General features: G+C 51.7%; 1 protein-coding gene across 1 annotated transcript in view; it reads right to left on the bottom strand.

The window, feature by feature from the left end:
- Nucleotides 1-375: 375 nt before the first annotated feature.
- IGDCC3 (immunoglobulin superfamily DCC subclass member 3) overlaps nt 376-21,180 on the bottom strand; it is a 58,812-nt gene continuing 38,007 nt past the window's right edge. Inside the window, exons 3-14 of the mRNA XM_077317876.1 lie at nt 20,879-21,023; nt 20,432-20,562; nt 18,820-18,957; nt 17,131-17,289; nt 14,632-14,797; nt 9,838-10,094; nt 9,081-9,245; nt 5,649-5,837; nt 5,076-5,180; nt 4,679-4,817; nt 3,436-3,646; nt 376-2,390 (exon numbers count right to left, since the gene is read on the bottom strand). Coding sequence (XP_077173991.1) covers nt 2,199-2,390; nt 3,436-3,646; nt 4,679-4,817; nt 5,076-5,180; nt 5,649-5,837; nt 9,081-9,245; nt 9,838-10,094; nt 14,632-14,797; nt 17,131-17,289; nt 18,820-18,957; nt 20,432-20,562; nt 20,879-21,023 — 1,997 coding nt within the window. The 3' untranslated portion in view covers nt 376-2,198. The remainder of the gene's footprint in view (nt 2,391-3,435; nt 3,647-4,678; nt 4,818-5,075; nt 5,181-5,648; nt 5,838-9,080; nt 9,246-9,837; nt 10,095-14,631; nt 14,798-17,130; nt 17,290-18,819; nt 18,958-20,431; nt 20,563-20,878; nt 21,024-21,180) is intronic.

Below are 21,180 nucleotides of genomic sequence, written 5' to 3' on the forward strand. Positions count from 1 at the left end.
TTCTGGCATTCTGTTCAGTTTCTCGCTTGGCACTCATCGTTCGTATGTAATCTATTACACGGTTCAGTTTTGCTTTTACGTGGCGGTTCCCCCCCCCCCAGGTCATGACAGCGAAAAGGAGGAGGGGGCTTCTCTCCTCCTGCCGATGCTCTCGTGTCACCTGCGCCTGGTGGCTGCTGGAGGGTCCGTGGACTGAGGTAGGTTCATCAGCCTCTAGAAACACGCTACATTCTAAGGCAGGGGTAGTCAAACTGCGGCCCTCCAGATGTCCATGGACTACAATTCCCAGGAGCCCCCTGCCAGCATTCGCTGGCAGGGGGCTCCTGGGAATTGTAGTCCATGGACATCTGGAGGGCCGCAGTTTGACTACCCCTGTTCTAAGGCTTCAAATAGGAGGTCTGCAGCCAACAGCACCACCCATGGTTGACCTGAAGAAAGGCCGGAGGGACCGGCCCCCTTCGAGCTGCACCCAAATGCCTGGAGGCTCGGGGGTGGGAGGGGGGGTCATCCTTCAGAAACAGGCCTGGCGGAAGCTCGGTTCACACAGATGTCTCCATGGCTCGGGCAGCAAGACATGGAAACTGAAATGATGCAGAATTCAGCATCATGCGCCGCACAAGAGCAGCATGACGATGGGTGCCAATGGTTTGGAGAGAGGCCAAGTTTGCACAGTGTGCAAGGAAGGTCCCAAGTTCAATCCAGGGCATCTCCAAACAAGAGGGAAGACCAGGAATGAAATATCCCTTTGCTGGCAGTCTTAGAGAGTCAATATCTGTCCCAAGCAGATATCTGTTTGAAATTTTCGTTTTATGCTTTGCAATTTTATGCCAATAAAGGTACTCTGAAATTATCTGTCCCAAGCAGGCTATGATGGCCAAAATAGACATTGTAACCATCCAGCAATTGGCATGCGTGTGTGAACCGGCCAAGAGGGGGACTTCCAGTCAAAAACCTGTAATTGACCCCCCTACCCCGTCCCTCAGCATTAAGGTCACGGTTGTCTGTGGGTGGCCATGCCTTTTGCTACACTGAAACAGTCTTTAAACATTAAAGAAAATAAACACCATGATATTAAACAACTCCTGATACAGTAAAAAAGAGAGAGAGAGAGAGAGAGAGAATATACCTCTACACCAGTTAGCTAGCAACAGTACTAAAAGTAAAGCTTGTAACGCTACTGTGGGGAGAGGGCAGAGGGGTCTTTGAGATGCCCACCCTGCTCTTTTCTCGATCTAGCTTTTCACAACACCGGCCCGGAACAGAGCCCAAGAGAGGAAGGGGCTGTTGGGATGACACAAAACACCATCGGTTCTTCTATCAAAAACGTCTTGAGGTAGAACATTGCTTTCAAGGTTTTGGAAGTGCTTCACATTGGAACGACAATGACGACAAGAGGAGGACTTGGGAACAAAATTAAAAAAGACACCCCCGAAAAACAACGACGACGAAAGAATGACCGACATGGTAGACATGGAGTATGACTTCTCTGAGGTAGTACCGACACACGTACTGACCAAATGCTACACTACTCGCTTTGAGGAAACAAAAGGAAGACACGCGATATCTGCTTCTTCCCAGGAGACATTCAATTCTGGCTGAGGTAGGTACGGAGCTAACTCGAAATGTTAGTCCAAGTCTTTTCTTGTTTTTCCAGGAGCCTTCTCAAGAAGGCCCTCGTTTTGACACGCTAGCTTTGCTGTTACAAGAGTTTGTCAGAAAACAAAGCGTCCTGAGAATTAGAGGAGTTGAATGCACATCGTAACAAGTGTCTTCAAATCCCATGGAGAGGTTTGGCCGACCAAGAGCCTGATATATATTCATATATTTATATATATTTGGAGTCAAGTTGAAAGGTTCTGATGTCATCAGTTGTCTCAACTTATTCCGAAAGTGGGTTTGTGAAGGAATCCTTCTAAAGCCACCGACGGGGCGGGGGACATGCTGGTGGACCAAGACGACAGAAGGTCCCCGTTGCGTTTGGCATCGAAGTAACACGGTCTTGAGGGACTGCCAAATCGGCCAAAATCCGGAGAGGAAGGAATGTACTAAGAGTCCTGAGACACGTCAGGAAGTTAAAACTTCACGGGGCTCCCACGAGGTTCGCCCGACGGGAATCGACAAAACGGACCGTATATTGACCTGAGATAGCGGACTCGTTTGTAAAGTCATCGCCAGAGACACGTCAGGACTGGGCAACGTTATCCTTCATTGGTTGGAGCGGGCTTCAGGACTGCGGCTTCCTGGCCAGCTTCGATCAGAGGTCTGCTGTGGAAGCCGGAGGGCAGGTTTTGGAAAACGGGGTCGCTCTGCTCTTCTACGAGGCTGAATTCGTCCGGCGGAAGCGTGGAGATCTGGGTATCATCGTGCGAGGTAGGAGGAAGCGGTTCCAGCTGAGGACGGGAGGGAACAACATTAATGCACAATGCGCAAGAGGTCTAACTCCCACAGTCCTTGTTCTACTGACAGTATTTTTAGGCCGCCTTTCACACCAGAGGTCAAGGCGGATACAAGCAAAAGGATATTCGGCAAACAATGCTGAAGGATTTGGGTTGCAGACTCAATCAGAAATCTAAAACCAGAACGGAAGTAAAGCTTAAGTTTTAACACGGCACATTAAATGATGCAGAATTTACACGGGAGGGTCCTAGATTCAAGCAAACTCTACCCCACAGTAGATGTTGTAAATAATGGGGAGATAACTCTCAATAAGGATAAACTGAGGAAGAGCAACAACGAAACTAGCTGACATCTAGATCAGCCTTTTTCATCCTTTTTACCACTGAGGAACCCCTGGAACATTCCTCAGGCTTCACAAAACCCCAGAAGTGGCACCATCATGCAGAATATGGTGTATGTTCTTACCCAGGGCCCCTCCTCTTCCTACCCCATCCAGGCCCATCACTGGCTATTTTGGGAGAGGATGGGCAGGTCAGCGGGACCATGTATGGTCCTATCACCCAATAAATGTTAGCAAATCTTAAAAATATATTTTAAAATAATTAACTCCCACCCATTTGGGAAGCCCCTCCAGGGCCGTCGAGAAACCCCAGGGTTTTACAAAACCCTCATGGAGAAAGTCTGATCTAACGTTCGTTGTCTGCTTGATTACCATTTTCACAGAAGCTTTTCTGCCGTGTCGCCAAACTAAGGCTTTCATTTGTTTGTCTGCAGTTCATTACAGAAGCCGTTCTGCAGGATCCCAAGGCCAGGACTTTCCTAAGCTGACGTTACAGGAGAACCCCGACTGTTACTATATCCCCCTTATTGTGTTCATTATAAAACTCAGTTCAGATTTCAACACACGGAGGGGCAGTGAAGCAAGACAGCCAAGGCACCGGGCGGCCTCCCTTCTCTCCCTAAGACCCGGCCGGCCACCTGGAGGTTTCAAAACGAGGAGGGGAAATTCGACCCGCCGGGTCCCATCCCCTTCCTTACCGCAGTCCCTTTGTTGGGATGCTCTCCTGGGGAAGGCGGAGCAGGAAACAGCCTCTCCAGCTCGTTCAAGTCCAGCGGCTTCCCGTTGGCGTCGGGCTCCTCCCTGTCCCTCCGGGCCGACCCGTTCAAGGCCAGCCCGGCAGCGTTCCTCTGGCTCCTTGGGACCTGGGGGGTGGGCAGCTGCTCCGGGACATTCTTGCACATCAGCAACCTGCAGGGAACAAGGGAGATTGGGAGATGAAGCCGAGAAGTCGTCATTCTGGGGACAACGTGGATGCTGGTGGAAGCCCAACAAATCTACCCAGGCTCTGCCCATCCGAGACAGAAAAACTCATTTACTTTTCCTGTGGGTGGTTTCAGGTGGGGGTAGCTGTTTCGGTTTGCAGAAGAAGAACTGGATTTGAATCCAGTAGCACCCACAGGGCCTAAGCTTTCGAGAGTCAAAGCTCCTTTTGTCAAATGACTTGGTCGTATCTGACGACAATTAAAAGGAGAGTAGATGGATTCATGAAGGGTAGGTCTATCAGATAAGTCTATGGGTGGCCCTTGGCTTCTCTTGCCCTGTTTCTGGCTCTCCTGAGCAACTGGATGGCCACTGTGTGAGGCAGGATGCTGGACTAGGTGGACCCTCACTGGTCTGACCCAGCAGGGCTCTTCTGATGTTCTTAGGAAGGCCTCAGTCTCTCTGCCCTGTTGTTGGCCCTGCAGAGGAACTGGCTGGCCCCTGTGTGAGGCAGGATGCTGGACTAGGTGGACCCTCAGTGGTCTGACCCAGCAGGGCTCTTCTGATGTTCTTAGGAAGGCCTCAGTCTCTCTGCCCTGTTGTTGGCCCTGCAGAGGAACTGGCTGGCCCCTGTGTGAGACAGGATACTGGTCTAGATGGACCCCTGGTCTGACCCAGCAGGAATGTTCTTATGAAGGCCTCATCCTCTCTGCCCTGCTGTTGGCCCTGTGGTTGGCCTGTATGTGAGCCAGGATGCTGGTCTAGATGGACCACTAGTCTGACCAAGCAGGGCTCTTCTGATGTTCTTCTAAATTACAGGGAAGAAAAGAGTCGGCCACAGATTCTAAAGCAGGTCTCTCTCGGCCCAAAGCCTCTTTGTACGGTCTCATTGAATCTCCCCAGGGAAACCATGCAGCAAAGAGAGTCTGCAGTTCGTTCCAGGCTTTTCAGACTGCTACAGGTGGCCTCGCCATTTCCTTCCCTCCCCCACTCCCAAAGCACAACTGGAGAAGACCGTACCGTCCCCTGTACCCAAACATCAGGAAGAGCACACAGAAGATAATGCAGGTGACTCCGATATGGATCCCGATTATGATCCCCGTTGCTGAGGTCTTGTTGGCTTGTTCGTCCTTCATGCAGTCGCAGGGGGGGTTCAGGCCTGTTAAGGAAACATGAAGGCTAAGCAAGAGCTGGGGTTGGGTGTTGGGGGGTTCCACCTGCCCAGCGTGGCTCCCCCAGCTTTCCCCTCCCACGGCAGCCCCCCAGGACCCCAACGATTTGGGGAAAACATTGTGGCCTCCCATGGAAGGGGAAAAGCAAGGAGTCTGGGAGCAAAAGCCCCAACCCTTGTGAAAGAGGTTTGTCCAGACCTGACCCCAAAGCTGTCCGCCCCTCCCAAGACCTCTCTGTCGCTCACCCGTTCTCTCGACCGACTCTCGCAGGGACACGAAGCGAACGGTGGCGTTCCCATCACCGTGCTGGTTGAAGGCGAGCAGCTTAACTTCGTACACCACCGACGGGTCTGGAGCCGAAAAGGTGGGAGAAAGGCTGACCCATTTGGGATGACCGAGACTGTTTTAGGAGCACTCTTGTCAGCCGGTATGTTCTGTGGCTCAGGAAAGAGGGCGGCCAATGCAATGGCATGAGCTCTCCATCTTCGGAGGTTTTTAAACAGAGGCTGGGTAGCCATCTGACAGAGAGGCTGATTCAGTGAAGGTTCAAGGGGGTGGCAGGTGACAGTGGATGAGCGATTGGGATGTGAGTGTCGTGCATAGTGCAGGGGGTTGGACTAGATGACCCAGGAGGTCCCGTCCAACTCTACTACTCTATGATCCTATGATTCTTGCAGGGGTACAGAAGGGAGCCTGGGGTTATCAACAAATTGGCACTCAACAACAACAAATAACATCCGGAATAAGAACACCTTCAGAGCACAACAACACACTGACAGGACAGGCCGTTTGATAAACAGTATAGAAGCCGGACTCACCCAGATGAGTAATGTTGTAAGACACGGCGTTTCCGGGCAGCAAGATCGGGCCGGTGAATTCGGGCAGGTGAACCCTGCGGAAGTACAGCCTGAATCCTTCGTGCTGCCCCATTTTGGCAGAGGCCTCCCAGGTGGCTTGGGCCGCGGTGCTGTTGAGCACTTTGATGAAAAGAGACGGGGCGGCCGGCACTGCAAGGAAGCAGGGAGGGGAGAGGCGTGTTGGCAAAACGGGGGATTTGCTGCCAGAGGGTGCGGTGACGGCCACAGGGAGAGGCAGCCTTAAAAGGAGATTGGAGAGATTCTTGGAGAAGTCTCTCAAGGTCTACTCACCGTGGCGACTGAGGGGAACCTCCATGTTCAGAGGCACTTATTTTAGAATCATAGAGTTGGAAGGGACCTCATGGGTCATCTAGTCCAACCCCCTGCACTAGGCAGGACAATCACAAATTAGAAATTTTGCGCCAGCTAAGTTTCAAAGTGGCTGAGCAGCCATCAAAGTGGCACTCCGGACACACAAGAAAGGTGAACGACAAAGAGAGGCCCTCAACTGGATTTTCACGGGGGCCGTGTTGTTTTTTAAAAAGGAAGTTTAGGGCTGGGGGGTGGGGGGACAATGTCTTCAAAAACCCAAGACTCCAATTGTTTATGATGCAAAGCAAACAGAAATTGGGTGACTATCAACTTAGGAACATCTTGATATATATAGGCATCTCTCTATATATATGGAGAAATATGTACACATTTCTTAAGAAGGCTGTATAAGAAAAGATTGAAAGCATGGTGGACGGAAAAGATAGTGACATACCCCCCCCCCCTTGTGTCTTTAACTGAATTAGAGAGGAAAAGTTTGCATTCAGGGACAACTTTAAGGCCAGAAAAGTTTTCTTCAAGGTACAAGCTCTCATGTGCCTGCAAAGTTCTCCAGGAGCTTTGTTCTGCTGCTTCTGATCAACCCGGTGACCCCCTCGCCTCAGAGAGAGAAACTGGGGGATGCTTCAGTACTTTCGACAAGGAGAACTTCTAGCACGGCCCAGCTGGAAAGAACAGCCTTGTGTCTGTAGCTATGAAGCGTGGTACATGAAGCGTGGCCCAAAATGAAAGGCAACCCGGCTTCCAAGCTGAGGCCAGCTACCGTAGGGAACCCCGGAGCCACGGATCAAAGGTTTTTAAGCCTTAAGACTCTGCTGTGACAAGGCAGGGGGGCTGCTGGTTCCAGCCGGGCGCGTGGAGAGTTTGCTCATGAGGCCACCTGGATCCCCTCCCCCTTCAGGCCTCATTAGACGGACTGACCCTGCCCGAAATAAATCCACATTTTGCCAGCTTGCTGGTCCAGCAGCCGGGCCGTGGAGACTCCCTGGGTGACCTCTGGCCAGACTCTTGGCCCAAAGTTACTAAACCGGGGAAGGGAGGCCGATGGGATGCTGCCGCAGACTCTGTGGAAGGAGGGTAAGAGCAGATATTTAAGAAGGGAGAAAGGGGAGGCTGAAATCAAGCGATAAGCATATCACTTAGCTGTGAGTTCCATGACAAGGGGAGCTAGGGGCCCTTTTGTGCACATGCTAAATAACCTGCACGGCACAATCCCTTGAGATCTGGGAAGCTAAGCAGGGCTGACCACGGCTGGTGTTTGGATGGGAGGCCTCCAAGAATTTGGGTGGGGGTTCCTCCAAGGGACACAAGGGGTCATGCCCTGGAGACCACCTCCAGATGCCCCTTGCCTGTCTGCCCAGACGACCCTCAGATCTCCTGGTGACATGACACACAAACCACACTATAAATGAATACAAAGCAACACACTTTCAATCCACCTTTGAAGAACAGTGCAACTGGACTTGACTGGGTGGAACGGACCAAAACAACATTATTTAGCATGTGACAAAAGCCCCATCATTCTCCAAACCGCTTCATGCTTCTGCAGCTTGAGATTTCTGAGATTCGGCACACGCAGGGTTCCCACCATCCTTTGCTCCACCTTTTTCTTTTCTTGTAGATGCACCCCATCTCCCCCCCCCACCCCAACATCATCAGAGGTGTGATTCGGTCCCAACTCCTGTGTTTCTCCGAAGTTATGCCAACGTGAACGAAGAAGGGGCCTTCACAGAAATCGTAGGTTTGCGTCTCCTCCCACCCCCCAATTCTCACCAATTCTCATCTTTTAGAAGCTCATAACGTATCGCCTATTCCAGCCAGCCAGCCAGTGGGAAATAACGGCCTTCTCTTTGTAAATGGTAAAGCGGGATATAAAACGTGGGTGATCGATTGATCTTGTTATTGCCTGCTTTTCAGCTTTTTTGTGCCGCCTGTTAGCATTCGAGGTGGAAAAAGATTTGCTTGATCATCAGGAGGGTACATTTCGGGGAGGGGCTGTGTGCTTCTTGAGGGATCGTCCGAGGCCGTACGACAGGGCAGGTATGCCAAATCAATGGCTTCTCAAGAGCCACAAGGCGCTGCCTGTCATAGTTCAGGGGGTTGGACCGGATGACCCATGAGGTCCCTTCTAACTCTATTATTCCATGATTCTAAAAATTCCCAGCAACCTTACTGCGGGGAAGGACTTCTTCCCCAAGGCCATGGGCTGGGGGCTCCTCTGGTACCCCCCATTCAACGGCATTTGCAGCTTGGCTGACTCCCCTGAGGCATCTAGGTCTCGATTGTTCCAGATCTCTGTTCAATCCATGACCTGAGTTCTGTGGCTTTGTGCATTTCTCAGTCACGTGCAAACACAGGGTTTTGGCTATCGGCGACAGCAGCCACATTTCTGAGAGCCGTGGCTTTAGTTCAGATGGGGGGGGGGAACCTCTCAAGTTTCTAGGCCTTAAGGAGGCCAGGACTGCTGAGAAAATCAGTGTTGGAGAGGACAGGTGAAATCTCAGAGTACAACAGAGGGGTGGCTGGGTGAGGGGAGGTGTTTCAGGACCTTGGATAGCTCACCGCTCCCTCTCACAAGGAAGGTATTTTGTAAAATGTGGGTGATGTGAACAATGCATTTAGGGCGCAGAATTATGCGTTTCCAGGCACAGAATTGGAGGAGGAGGAGGAGGAGGAGGAGATCTATCCGAATCTCTCTCTTCCCACAACAGACACAGTGGGAGGTAGGTGAGGCTGAGAGAGCACTGAGAGAACTGAGACTGGCCCAAGGTTACCCAGATGGCTGCATGTGGAGGAGGAGTCGGGGATCAAGCCCAGTTCTCCACAGTGGAGTCTGCTCCTCTTAACCACTATGCCAAGCTGGCTCTGGGTGAAGCAGCAGCCTAGACCCCTGGGTTAAGCGGTGAAGCATCATCCTGTCTTCTCCAATAGTGACTCCCCAAGGTGTCAGGCAGGGGCCTTCCCTGTTTTAACAGGAGAGGGCAATGCTCGAACCCGGGACCTTCTGCCTGCCAAACAGGCATTCTCCCCCCAGGCCCCAGGGCTCTGGCTCGTCTGGCTTACCTTCCCCCAGCGTGCTCACCACCATGACGTCCGAGGCCTTGCTGGCGCCCCTGGAGGTGTACGCTTTGATGTAGAAGCTGTAGCTCGTGGAAGGCTCCAGGTCCGTCACAAACTGCTGGAAAGTGTTTTTGCTGACAGCCTCCTGGTACTCCATCTCCACGGGGTCTGAAAGGGAAGAGGAAGGCCTGTTTTTCTTCGGAGAGCCAACTTTGCATCATGGTTAAGAGTGGCGGCCTCTAAGATGATCAGAGTTTGATTTCCCACTCCTCTGTCTGCCAGTCACAGTCCTGTTAGAGCTGTTCTCCCAGAGCACTTCTGTCCGAGATCTCTTAGCCCCAACTACCACATAGGGGGCCTGTTGCTGGGAGAGGAAGGGGAAAGCAATTGGATTCCTTCAGGTCATGAAAAGTGGGGCATAAAACCAATTCTGCTGCTGCTTTAAAGAGTCTCCAAGCTGCCTACAATCGCCCTCCCTTCCTCTCCCCACAACAGGCACCCTGTGAGGTAGGTGAAGCTGAGAGAGCTTCGAGAGAACTGTGACTGGCTCAAGGTCACCCGGCTGTGTGGAATCGAACCGGGTTCTCCAGATTAGCATTTTCCGCTCTTCAACTGCTGCTCCACATGGCCTCTCAAAGGGCACTTCACCAATGGGAGAAGCAGCTAAGATGGCCTGCTTGGGGGGGGGGCTCTGGGCAAGACCCTCCACAACTGCGGCAGCCGTTCCCATTCCACCCTCCCCCCCCCACTCCCGCCCTACCTGTGGCTCTCCGGATGTGCAGGACGTAGCCGATGATCTCCTTGGTGTTCTGCAGCGGCTCACTCCAGGATACTTGGATGGCCGTTGACGAGACGCTCGTGGCCTTCACCTTCTGGGGCGGGCCGGGGAGCCCGGGGAGCCCGTCGGCCCAAAGCACCGTCAGGCGGGCACTGGCTTGCGTGGACCCGGCGCTGTTCTCGGCTATGCACTGGTAGATGGCCTCGTCGCCCTGGCTGATGCCGTAGATGGTGAGGGTGCTGCAGAGGCAGGCGGGGAAGGGAAAGCAGAGGGGGGCTGAGCCAGGGACTTCCCAGCTGCAGGCCTTGGACCGCCTGGTGGGTCATCGCCCGCCTCTTCCTCTTCCTCTGCCTTCCTTCCTAACCCTAGCCCCCCCCAGCCAGGCCATATTTATTGATTACATTTATTGACCGCTGCTCTCAGTGGTTCACAACAGTAAAGCATAAAGTACAATAACATCTTCATGTTCCCATAAAATTCTCACAAGCCCCTAGTCCCACCCACGCCCCCAAAAGTCTCAATGGACCCTTTGACCCAATGCCTAAGGGAAGCTGTTTGAAGGAGGGACCCAGCAGTTCTCCCCTTACCCTGACCTCAAGCAGAAGAAGAGTTGGTTCTTCTATGCTGCTTTTCTCTACCCGAAGGAGTCTCAAAGTGGCTTACAATCACCTTCCCTTTCCTCTCCCCACAACAGACACCCTGTGAGGGAGGGGAGGCTGAGAGAACCCTGATATTACTGAAGAAGAAGAAGAGTTGGTTCTTCTATGCTGCTTTTCTCTACCCGAAGGAGTCTCAAAGCGGCTTACAGTCACCTTCCCTTTCCTCTCCCCACAACAGACACCCTGTGAGGGAGGGGAGTCTGAGAGAGCTCTGAGATAAACTTCTCTGTGAGAACAGGTTTATCAGGGCTGTGACAAGCCCAAGGTCACCCAATGGGCTGCATGTGGAGGAGGAGTGGGGAATCAAACCTGGCTCACCAGAAGTCCGTTCTCCTAACCACTACACCAAGCTGGCTCAGCCAAATGTCTGGCGGAAGAGCTCCGTCTTGCAGGCTGTGCAGAACTGTGATAGTTCAGACGCCCTCAGTTCTTCTGGGAGCTCATTCCACCAGGTAGGGGCCAGGACCGAAAAGGCCCTGGCCAATACGGAGGCCAGACACCCTGCCTGTAGGCCAGGGATCACCAACCTATTGAGATTTGCAGAGCGAAGAGCACTGCAAGGGGCATAAGAAGAATCTAGGTTAATCCTTCTGTCTCTGAAAACGAAACGCTACATCTGCCAGTCTGCTCGGCGAGAATTTCACTACATCCGGGGCAAGGAGGGGACCAAAAAGGATTGCAGACGGTGGGAAACCCGGAGCCCGCTCTGGAATGAGCACGAAGCTTATGGTGAAGGGTCAAAAGCCGGCAGAGGGAAGCTGGGGAGGGGGGATTACAGAGCTCTTATAAGCAGGGGGCTTATCGCTGCCTTGAATTAAAGAGTGCCAAGCTCCGGTAAGTGAAGCCACTAAGGGAAAGGGCCTTGAGAGAGAGACAGAGAGACAGTGAGACAGAGAGAGAGAGACAGAGACACAGAGACACAGAGAGAGAGAGAGACAGAGAGAGACAGAGAGAGAGAGACAGAGAGAGAGAGACAGAGAGAGACAGAGAGAGACAGAGAGACAGAGAGAGAGACAGAGAGAGAGAGAGAGAGAGAGAGAGAGAGAGAGTGAGGCCCAGCGATCGCCTGATTGAAAATACAGAAATGAACTGTACACGGAGGAGAATGAGGCAGGCCCCTTGGAGTCCCCCCTGGGGAGAAAGGCAGGGAATATAAAGGAAACAAGTAAATAAAATAAATTCTGTGAGCCATGCCGACTGACAGTGCAAGAGCAGAGGTTGCAGTCGCTTTGACTAAACATAGATTCAGGTGGGTTGCCATGTTTTTATGTGCAGGCGCACCTCTTCAGATGTGGGAGAAAGCTGATGCCCAGAATCAGACTCTTCAGGGGGCCCTTGGTCTCCAACTTTGTCCTGCTGCTTCAGAGCAACACAAAGACCCCCCCCCCCCCTGAAGCTACCTGAAGAGTCATGCCTGCACCGGAAAGCTTAAACCCCAGGAGAGAACTTGGAGTTTTCTACTCTGAATGAAAGGAAATCAAGCTGGGCGTTTCTCCCGAGAGCCAGGCAATGTCTGGAGACCCGCAGTTATGTGCTTAGCCATGTTGGTCTGAAGTTGCACAACAAAATTGGAGTCCCTTGGCATGCACACGAATGCTCACTCCTTGAATAAGTCTTTGCTCATCTTTAAGGTGCTGTTGGCCTCCACTTTTCTGGTCCAGTTATCTGGGAGGAGAAGCCCTTGAATGTCTCCCAGAGCTGCCCCCCCCTCCCCGTGCACAGGGAAACTATGCCAGAAATGCATCTGGTGCCCCCTACGAGCCAGGGGTCAGTGGTCCCTCCCGGCAGCAAGCATTAATTCTCTCCCGAGGACTGGAGAGGAGGGGGGAGAAGATGGGGCTGCAGATATTACTCTGGGCCTTTTGCGATGGGATGGCCAAGGTCCTAATTTATGCTCAGGCGCCATTTGGGAGGTGTGTGGAACAGTCTCCATTTAAGACCACTGGCTTTCCTTGAGGGGGGCGGCGTGAGTGACAGACATGGCGAGGCCATGAGCTGGCCCCTCCCACCCCCAAACCAGCTCTGGCAGGGAGTTTAGCTGGTGAGCATAATGCATAATGCTCATCATCCCCCCGCAAAAGAAAAATAAATTATTGCTTGCACATCATTGCAATCATTTAGCAAACAATCTAACCTGAGATCTCTCTCTCTCTTTCTCTCTTTCTCTCTCCGCTGTCTTTTTAATTAACAGAAAGAAAATCCTTTGCGGGCCTTCTGTCCTTTTATTACTATAGATACGATATGATATGATTAACAAAAATATATCTACACGAAATTTTCGGGGGAAGAGCGTGTAATCTAATCAAGGGGCTCCCGCCACAGTTTCATTGGACTCATTACCGCAAGATAAGAGACCCCTCATTAGGCAGGCAAATATTTTGTCTCTGCGCCATTGGCCGATACGGGCTTGAAGGCCACTTTGCAAACCGATTCTGCCCCTGGAACGAAGTGTCTCACGGCTTTTAGTCACGCACACAAAAAGGGAAGCAACCGAGCGGCAGAGATGGGGGAGGCCGTGTTTGTAGGGCTTCTCTCCTGCCACCCGGGGGTTTGAAGAGCCTGCTGCCTGTCTGCATGCACGCCATTACTGCTTTGCTCAGCTTGGTGGGTTTGGGCATGACCCGCTGGAGGAAACCTGGAGAGTCCAGCCCAGGTTGGATTCTGGAGATTTTTTTGGGAGGGGGGATGAAATTGGGGTCACTGTGGGCAGCCAGGTAGTGGTGAGTTCCTGCCTTGTGCTGGGGGTTGGACTAGATGACCCAGGAGGTCCCTTCCAACTCTATAATGAACATCTCTTCCCATGCTTTGGGTCCCCGCTGGGGAGGAAGGAAAAGCGTAAAAGGAAATTAGAGGGAAATAAAGGTTCTTTATTTGTCAGTGAATGTCGTAATGATATTTTATTGGGTGTGGGAAGCACAGAGACGGAGGGAAGGGACTATATTTATATTCCATACTTCAAGACTGCGTTGAGGGCTGATATGAAGTGGCCAGTTGAGAGCTGGTATTTGTACCCATGCTGTTCGGAGCCATTTCCACAGAAACTAAGCCCACCCAGGCAGTAATTTTCACCCCACGCTTATCCCACCCCTCTATTTCCGCAACACAAATATCGCTACTTTCTACCATGGAAACATGGTTATTTCCCCCACACACACATTCACCGAAAACGAAAGCCGCTCCACGGAAGAGTCAGGGGCAAGGGTGACATTATCACCGAGGGCAGAGAGAGCAGATCCCACTTAAACTCCACGGGGGAAGCAAAACAAGACCCAAGCGAAAACATGAACTTTCTCTGGAAAACAACCTTGTGGGGAACGGACGCTGGTGTGGCGTGATATTTAAAGAGCAGCACCTTTTAATCTGGAGAGTCGGGTTTGATTCCTCACTCCTCCTCCACAGCTGGGTGAACTTGTGTTAGCACAGTTCTCTTAGAGCACTCATCACGTATCAGTTCTCCTAGAGCTCTCTCAGCCCTACCTACCTCCCAGGGTGTTTGTTTTGGGACTCCTTCAGGTAGTGGTTAAGAGTGATGGCCTTTACTGTGAAGAACCAGGTTTGATTTCCCACTCTTTTCCATACGAAGCCAGTTGCGTGACCTTGGGCCAGTCATAATTCTCTTAGAGCTGTTCTCTCAGAGCAGATCTTTCAGAGCTCTCTCAGCCCCACCTACCTCGCTGTTGTGGGGAGAGGAAGGGAAAGGTGTTTGTAAGCTGCTTTGAGACTCATTCGGGGAGTGAATAGAAGGGCATAAACCCCAGCTCTTTTCTCTCTGCAGTTCAGCCTCCATGTGGAGGAGGAGCGGGGAATCAAATCCGGTTCTCCAGATTAGAGGCCACCACTCTTAACCATGATGCCAAGCTGGCTCCAGCACAGAATAACGTAGACAGGCATTTCTGGTTGGGTCAGACTGGCCACATTCAACCAAGGAACCTTTCGGAGCTCCTTTCAAGAACGGCAGGAGAGAAATGAGTCACAATAACCTTACCTTTCGATCCTGCTCTTACAAAGAGAAACATCCCTCGGTCCCAGGACATTCAGGGCACACCAGGGCTCTCCCTGCCCTGACACATGCGGCTCATATCCGTGCTTCCCCAAAATCCCCGGGGCATTCACTGACCTGTTGTTGTTCTTCAACTTGATGTGATCCGTCGGTTCCAAAATCTGCCCGTTTTTCAGCCACGTTATTTGCGGCGGAGGCTCGCCCTGGGCCAGGCAGGTGAAGATGGCCGTGGTCCCCACAGGCCTGGAAATAGACTGGGGGTGCTGGACAAATTCTGCAGGGGCTGAAAGGAGAGGGGGGGGGATGTCAGCCAGGCTCCACCGCTTGCAACTTTCTGACAGGTTGCCTCCAACAACCCACTGAAAAGCCTTGATGCTCCAAGAACCAGCTTGGTGGCCCGGTTAAGAGTGGCAGCCTTTAAACTGGAGAAATGGGTTCGATTCCCCATCCCTCCTCCCCACACATCCAGTGGGGCGGCCCCACTTTTCCACCCAATGGGGACCCGAAGCAGCATTCCCTTCTCTGTTTTATCTTCCCAACAACCCTACGAGGTAGAGCTAAGCCAGGGATCCCGCTCATCATGTTGCTGCCTGCCACGGTGTCCTCTGCCCCTGTTCCCAGTGTCCTGGCTTTAGAAAGTGGAGCTTCCGCCCAGCAGGCCTTCAGATCGGCCACTGAGAATCCAACCAGCCATGCAGGTTTTTCATAACACCATTTAGACCAGGGGTAGTCAAACTGCGGCCCTCCAGATGTCCATGGACTACAATTCCCAGGAGCCCCTGCCAGCGAACGCTGGCAGGGGGCTCCTGGGAATTGTAGTCCATGGACATCTGGAGGGACGCAGTTTGACTACCCCTGGTTTAGACAAACAGCCCAAGGATCTTCCCTGTGTGTAGAAGTTGTGAAGTTCTTTTAGGCCATCAATGGCTCCCACAAGTCTGTGGGAGGAGGGAGGGGATCTCAGTGGAGCTGTGGCAAAGGACAGGGACCTGCGCGTTCAATAACCATCACCCTGCGCCACGGGGAAAGGCACAACAAAGGAATTCCATGCCAGGCACCAGCGTCGAAAGCAGGTGACTGTCCCTGCGGGCCAGAAGCCCTGTGAAAATGCCCAATTAGGCCCACAGGAGGGAAGAAATATAATTTTAGATTCAGGCACTCATCAAGACCGCCGTTAACAAGGGAAAGCTGATGAGAACGGGGGGCTGCAGGGAACGGGCGGTTTCAAAGACGAAAGCGAGGGCCAGCAATCAGGGGCGGATTAGCGCCATTCAGGGCCACCACGCTGCCAGCTGTGTACGTCCCCCCCCCCCCTCCCCCTTCGTTTTTAGCAAAAGGGCTTCACTTTGCAGAAAGGCACGCCATGGAAACCAGGCTCTCTGCAAACATTCTAGGGACTCTGTTTTCGGCTGCCATCGGCCAAGGTCATTAAAAGTGGCTTTTCAGGGGGGTTTTAGGGGTCGGTGGGAAGGGGGGAGAGGAAGAATATTTCCCTGATGAGAGCACATTGCATTTCAAAGCAGAGGCACCAGGGGGAGGGGGGCATTCAAAGGTAAATCCAGCCCACCTCCCCGAAAGTTCAGTTTTCTCTTGGCTTCCCCTCCCTCCCTTCCTCCCAACCCACATTCTTTTGCTTAGAGAGAGATGAAGGGAAATGCATCACAGCCGAATTCCACCCGACCGTTCAGTACGGGATCAACCTCTGATCAGCCCCCAGACTAATTAGTGGATGGGGGCAACGGACCTCCGCAGGGGGCTGAACCTACCGAACCTCTGTCAGCATCTCCAACCGGTGGGTGAGGGCTTGCTTCCTTGCTTCAGCCTTTCTTCCCACCCAATGTTTTCCTGACTATTTTTTAAGGTCTTTGCATGCATTTGAATGCTGCGATTGTTTGGATGGCATGGTTGCTAGGGATGGGCACAAACCGAACCACAAAGCAAAATTCGTCACAAATTTTGCCCTGTTCGTGGACGTCACGAACCTCCCTGAACTTTTAAAGCACTTTGCAGACCTTCTGCTACCCGCACCTCGGCAGCTACGAATTTTCTTCAACACTTATTTAAGGAGACTTCAGCCTCTTTCAGTGGGCTTTGTGGAATTCCAAACTGGTTCAGTTCACGAACAAACCCCCGAGGTCGAAACTGATGGAAACCTGGTCCATGCCCATCCCTAGTTGATCGTCAAACTTTATTGCACTAGGCCATAGGCCATCGCAAGCTCAGATAACAATAAAACCAGAATAAAAATTACACTTAACCCATCCCTAGTTGTTGTTCTTTTGGAGCCGTTTCAATGGTTTTAAGATGTGATTTTATTGTATGTTTTAATTTGTTAGCCACCTTGGTGGCCCTGGGAGGGTAGACAAGTGGGATATAAATCTTGAAAAATAATTTCTAAAATGTCCCTTTCTGTTCCCTTTGCAGATGTCGGAAATTGTTGTGATTAGGATTATTCATTAGATGTATTGCCCGCCACTCCTAAACTAGTTTACTCCTAGTGGGTTACAAGATAAAATGCCCACAAAAAAATCCCTATAACCCAACCATTATCAGTCCCCAACACAAATTTCATTCCTCTGCTTGGCTACGTGGAAATCCCGACATGGACTCCCTTACCTTGGACCACTAGCCTTCCCTGAGCCGTCCTCCTCACTCTTGTCCCAGGCTTGTTGGCTGCACACACGTATACCCCAGAATGCTGTACTGTGAGATCCGAAATCATCAGGTTGCCCGTCCCGAGGACCTGAATCCCTTCCACACCAATTGGCCGGCCGTCTGTGGAAGAGCAAAGCAATATGATTCACCAGGTCAGGGCTAGTCAAACTGCGGCCCTCCAGATGTCCATGGACTACAATTCCCAGAAGCCCCTGCCAGCATTCGCTGGCAGGGGCTTCTGGGAATTGTAGTCCTTGGACATCTGGAGGGCCACAGTTTGACTACCCCTGCACCAGGTGGTCTCCCACCCCCTCCAGGCCCATCCTTGGCCATTTCAGGAAGGGAAGTGGGTCACCATGACCATGTATGGTCATATCACTTGATAAACATTCAGCAAATTAAAAAAAATATATATTAAAAAAGTAACGCCTACCCATCTGGGAAAACCTTCCGGGGACATCAAGAAACACCCGGATTTCACAAATGCATCTACCCCAATTATTTTGTTGGCTCAAGGGTGCAACTGAACCTGGCCTTTGCGTATCTCGAGAACGTTTCTACAGGTGACTGTTCTAAAGGAAATCGACTTTGTTCTGTTACAAAAGGATCCTGGTTCATAGAACCAACCTTGCATGTTCCCATGCCCAACTAGCTGCCAAGGTCACAGGTTGCTTCCATTGCATAGACAGATTTCACCCTAAATAGCTCCTTCCTTAGTTTGTTCTTTCTCACAGTCTCTCCTGTTCTGACATCTACCTGCTAACCTCAAATTTTCCAGGCCTGCTTTAATCTACATCTCTGTTCAGCAGCTCTTGTCTGGAATCCGGACTGCAAAATGCAGGGTTTTAAAAAGATGTATACAAAAGTCTAAATATTTTTCCCTTCTAAATCTCTGTGTATTCTAAAGGGGTTTTTCTTTGGGGGGGGGGGGAAGAGAAGGGGCCAGAGAGCTCATTAAGAGTTTGTGTGGGGAATTCTCAAATGAGGATTTCCGATTATCCTCAGTGTAGCAAAGCCTTAATTGTTCAACAAACGCTCTCTGAGATAATCTCTCATAAATTGAATTTGCATTGAATTGCCTAGAGGGGGTGGGGGCTGGCTTGAACCCTGGAATTCCGCTCTGAAGGGCTGTAGTATTCGGGGTGGGAAACCAGCTCTGCAAACTGCACTATTTCCCTTAAATAAAAGAAACTCCTTGAGAATACCAAAGAGGAGGGAGACTCTGAATAGAAGGTGACCACTCTTTAAAAAGACCTCCCCCCCAGAAAAAAAGTTGATCGGGACATAACTCTAAGTTGAGAGCCCAGTGGTACCTTTAAGACCAACAATGTTTGATTTATGGTACAAGGTTTCATCTGATGAAGTGGGCCTGCCTACAAATGCTTGAATAAATCTTAGTTGGGTCTTCCAGGTGTCCCCGGACTTAAAGCTCTGTTGCTTCACAGCCACCCACCTGAATCTATGTCGTATGGAAAGGTGAGATGGACCGCTCTCTCTATTTTAGAGAGGGAAACGGCGTATCTGGGGGGAAATGCTGTGAAATGCTATAAATAAAACTGAATCTACTGTCAAAATTCTCCATTCTCACTGGACGTGATGCTTCTACCGTGACGGCAGGGCCAAGCTGCTGGACGAACGTTTCCCACTTACCAAGCCGGCTCCAGGAGACGATGGGCCGGGGGTTCCCCGTCGCCATGCATTCGAGGACGGCCGTTTGGTGCACGGTTAGCGTCAGGTTCTCCGGTCCGACAAGGATCATGGGGTCTTTGTACACTGCAGGATGAGACCCTGCGCAAAGAAGCCAATAGTTAACTGTCAGGGCCTAGACCAGGGGTAGTCAAACTGCGGCCCTCCAGATGTCCATGGACTACAATTCCCAAGAGCCCCTGCCAGCGAATTCTGGCAGGGGCTCCTGGGAATTGTAGTCCATGGACATCTGGAGGGCCGCAGTTTGACTTCCCCTGGCCTAGACTGTCCTCGTACTTTCATCAGCACTGGGTTTTAGAAGAGCTGTGTTACGAACAGAGCCAGGCATGATTCCACACGAAGAAGCTACCTTCTCTGACAGAGGATCTCAGAGGCAGAAGGGCGAGGCATATTGGACACTTCCACGCCCCTTCCAACCCGCTTTCAAGGCATTTTAAAACTGGATTTTGCTGGGTGGAATGGCAGAGAATCTAAGTAAACATGCTAACCTCTGCTCTTGCTACCCAGAGCAGGATGGCCAATTGATCACGCATTTGCCCCCAGCAGAATTCTTCTTGCTCATCCAGAGGTGAGATTTGGGCTGCGGGATTCCAGGGACCCCGTTGAGAAGCAGCCGCTGCTGCCAAGCAAAGAGCCTGAGGAATGTCAACCGTCTCCCACTCGCCTCTGGCCAAACCGGTCTGCACACCTGGATGGAGCAGCCTGGACACCGTTGGTGTTTTTGAAGTCTTGGGAAGGTTGAGCGGGGCGGGGCGGGGGGGAAGAGGTGAACACGGAAAGGCATTGTTGGCTGTGTGTTTCATCTGGCCAAGGCAACTTTGACTCTTTAAAGCTCACCCCCCCCCTCAAAGTGTTATTGGTTTCTAAGGAGTGACTGGACTTGAATTCGGCTCTTAGATGCATCACTTCCCGTGGTTGTACTGGTCTGCACAGCTGCTCGACAGAAACATCATGTCCCTCTAAAATTCATTTCCTACAATCTCAGGACAGACGTATATTTATTTCCGCTCCAGTCCGGTTCCTGCGGGTTCCCCCCGCAAACTGGGAGCCAGCCCGGAATGCGGATAAGGTTCTGTTCTCAAATTATCTGAAATGATTTCTGTGCTGTCACTTCCTGTGCTACAGGAGGGTCCCGGTGATGTCACATCCGGTGGGAGTGTCTGGGTGATGTCACTTCTGGTGGCATGTGACTTCTGGGGGGGGCGTGGCAGGACTATGAGGCTTGCTGACATCACTTCCAGAGCTTCTCAAAGCCTGAAGAATGTTTCAGGGGGTTTCAATGGCGAAAAGGTTGAGAAGGGCCAGGATGGAGTATACACAATATTGTCTCTGATCCTATACAGAAAGTGTGTGTGTCTCTCGGGAAGGGAGTATAAAATCTTCAGGCAGGAAGAACCATTTTCAAGCACAGATTCAGGGAAACAGCTGCCAGTTCACCGTTGCAATCGGGTGAAAAGGAAGGGCCAACTGGACTGCCTTTCACTGCCGGGGAAGCCTCGGCCATAAATATTCTCGGAGGCGTCAAGCGGGAAGAAGGGGGGCCTCTTTCACCCACCTGAAACTGTGAGCCGGGCTTCCCGACTGAACTTCACGCCGGCGATGTTGGTAGCCACGCAGCGAAATATCCCGGCATCTTTGGCTCGCAGGCCAGTTATCTGCAAGACCCCTTTGGGGAGAAGCGTGTACCTGCGGGAGACGGAATGAAATCTGTCAGGTGAGGAGGCCGTGTTTCTGGGGCATTGCTGGTCTTAAAGGCTCCGCCTCCTGTGGCTGCCATTTTGTGATTGGCTCCGCCTCCTGTGGCAGCCATTTTGTGACTGTGCCCACTGCCCCTTCATGAGCCTGCAGGCCCCTTTGGAAGGGAGGGGACTCTTGCTATATAAGCACCTTAGAACTTTCCCCCAAAGCCTCTGCAACATGCATGGAGCCCGTTAGACACTTCAATATGGAGAGGTGTTTTCTTAAGTTCAAAAGCTTCTTTGGCGCACCTGACACCCCTTACCTGTCATTGTCTGTATCGATGGGGAGCTGGTTCTTCTTCCACAAGATGACGGGCTCCGGCAGGCCACGGATCTGACACTGGAACCTCGCAACGCCTCCTTCTTCCACCACGATGCTCTGGGGATGGACGTGGAAGTCAGACATAGCTGCAGGAAAAAGGGGAGGGGAAAAAGAGCAATGAAACTTTGGGCACATTTTGCATTCGCAGGGCAAGTGGCTTGCTCAGAAGAAGAGTTGGGTTTTATACCCCACTTTCACCCCCCGAAGGAGTCTCAAAACTGTTTACAATCGCCTTCTTCTCTC

This window comes from Paroedura picta, chromosome 18, assembly GCF_049243985.1.
Source record: "Paroedura picta isolate Pp20150507F chromosome 18, Ppicta_v3.0, whole genome shotgun sequence".
Taxonomy (NCBI): Eukaryota; Metazoa; Chordata; class Lepidosauria; order Squamata; family Gekkonidae; genus Paroedura; species Paroedura picta.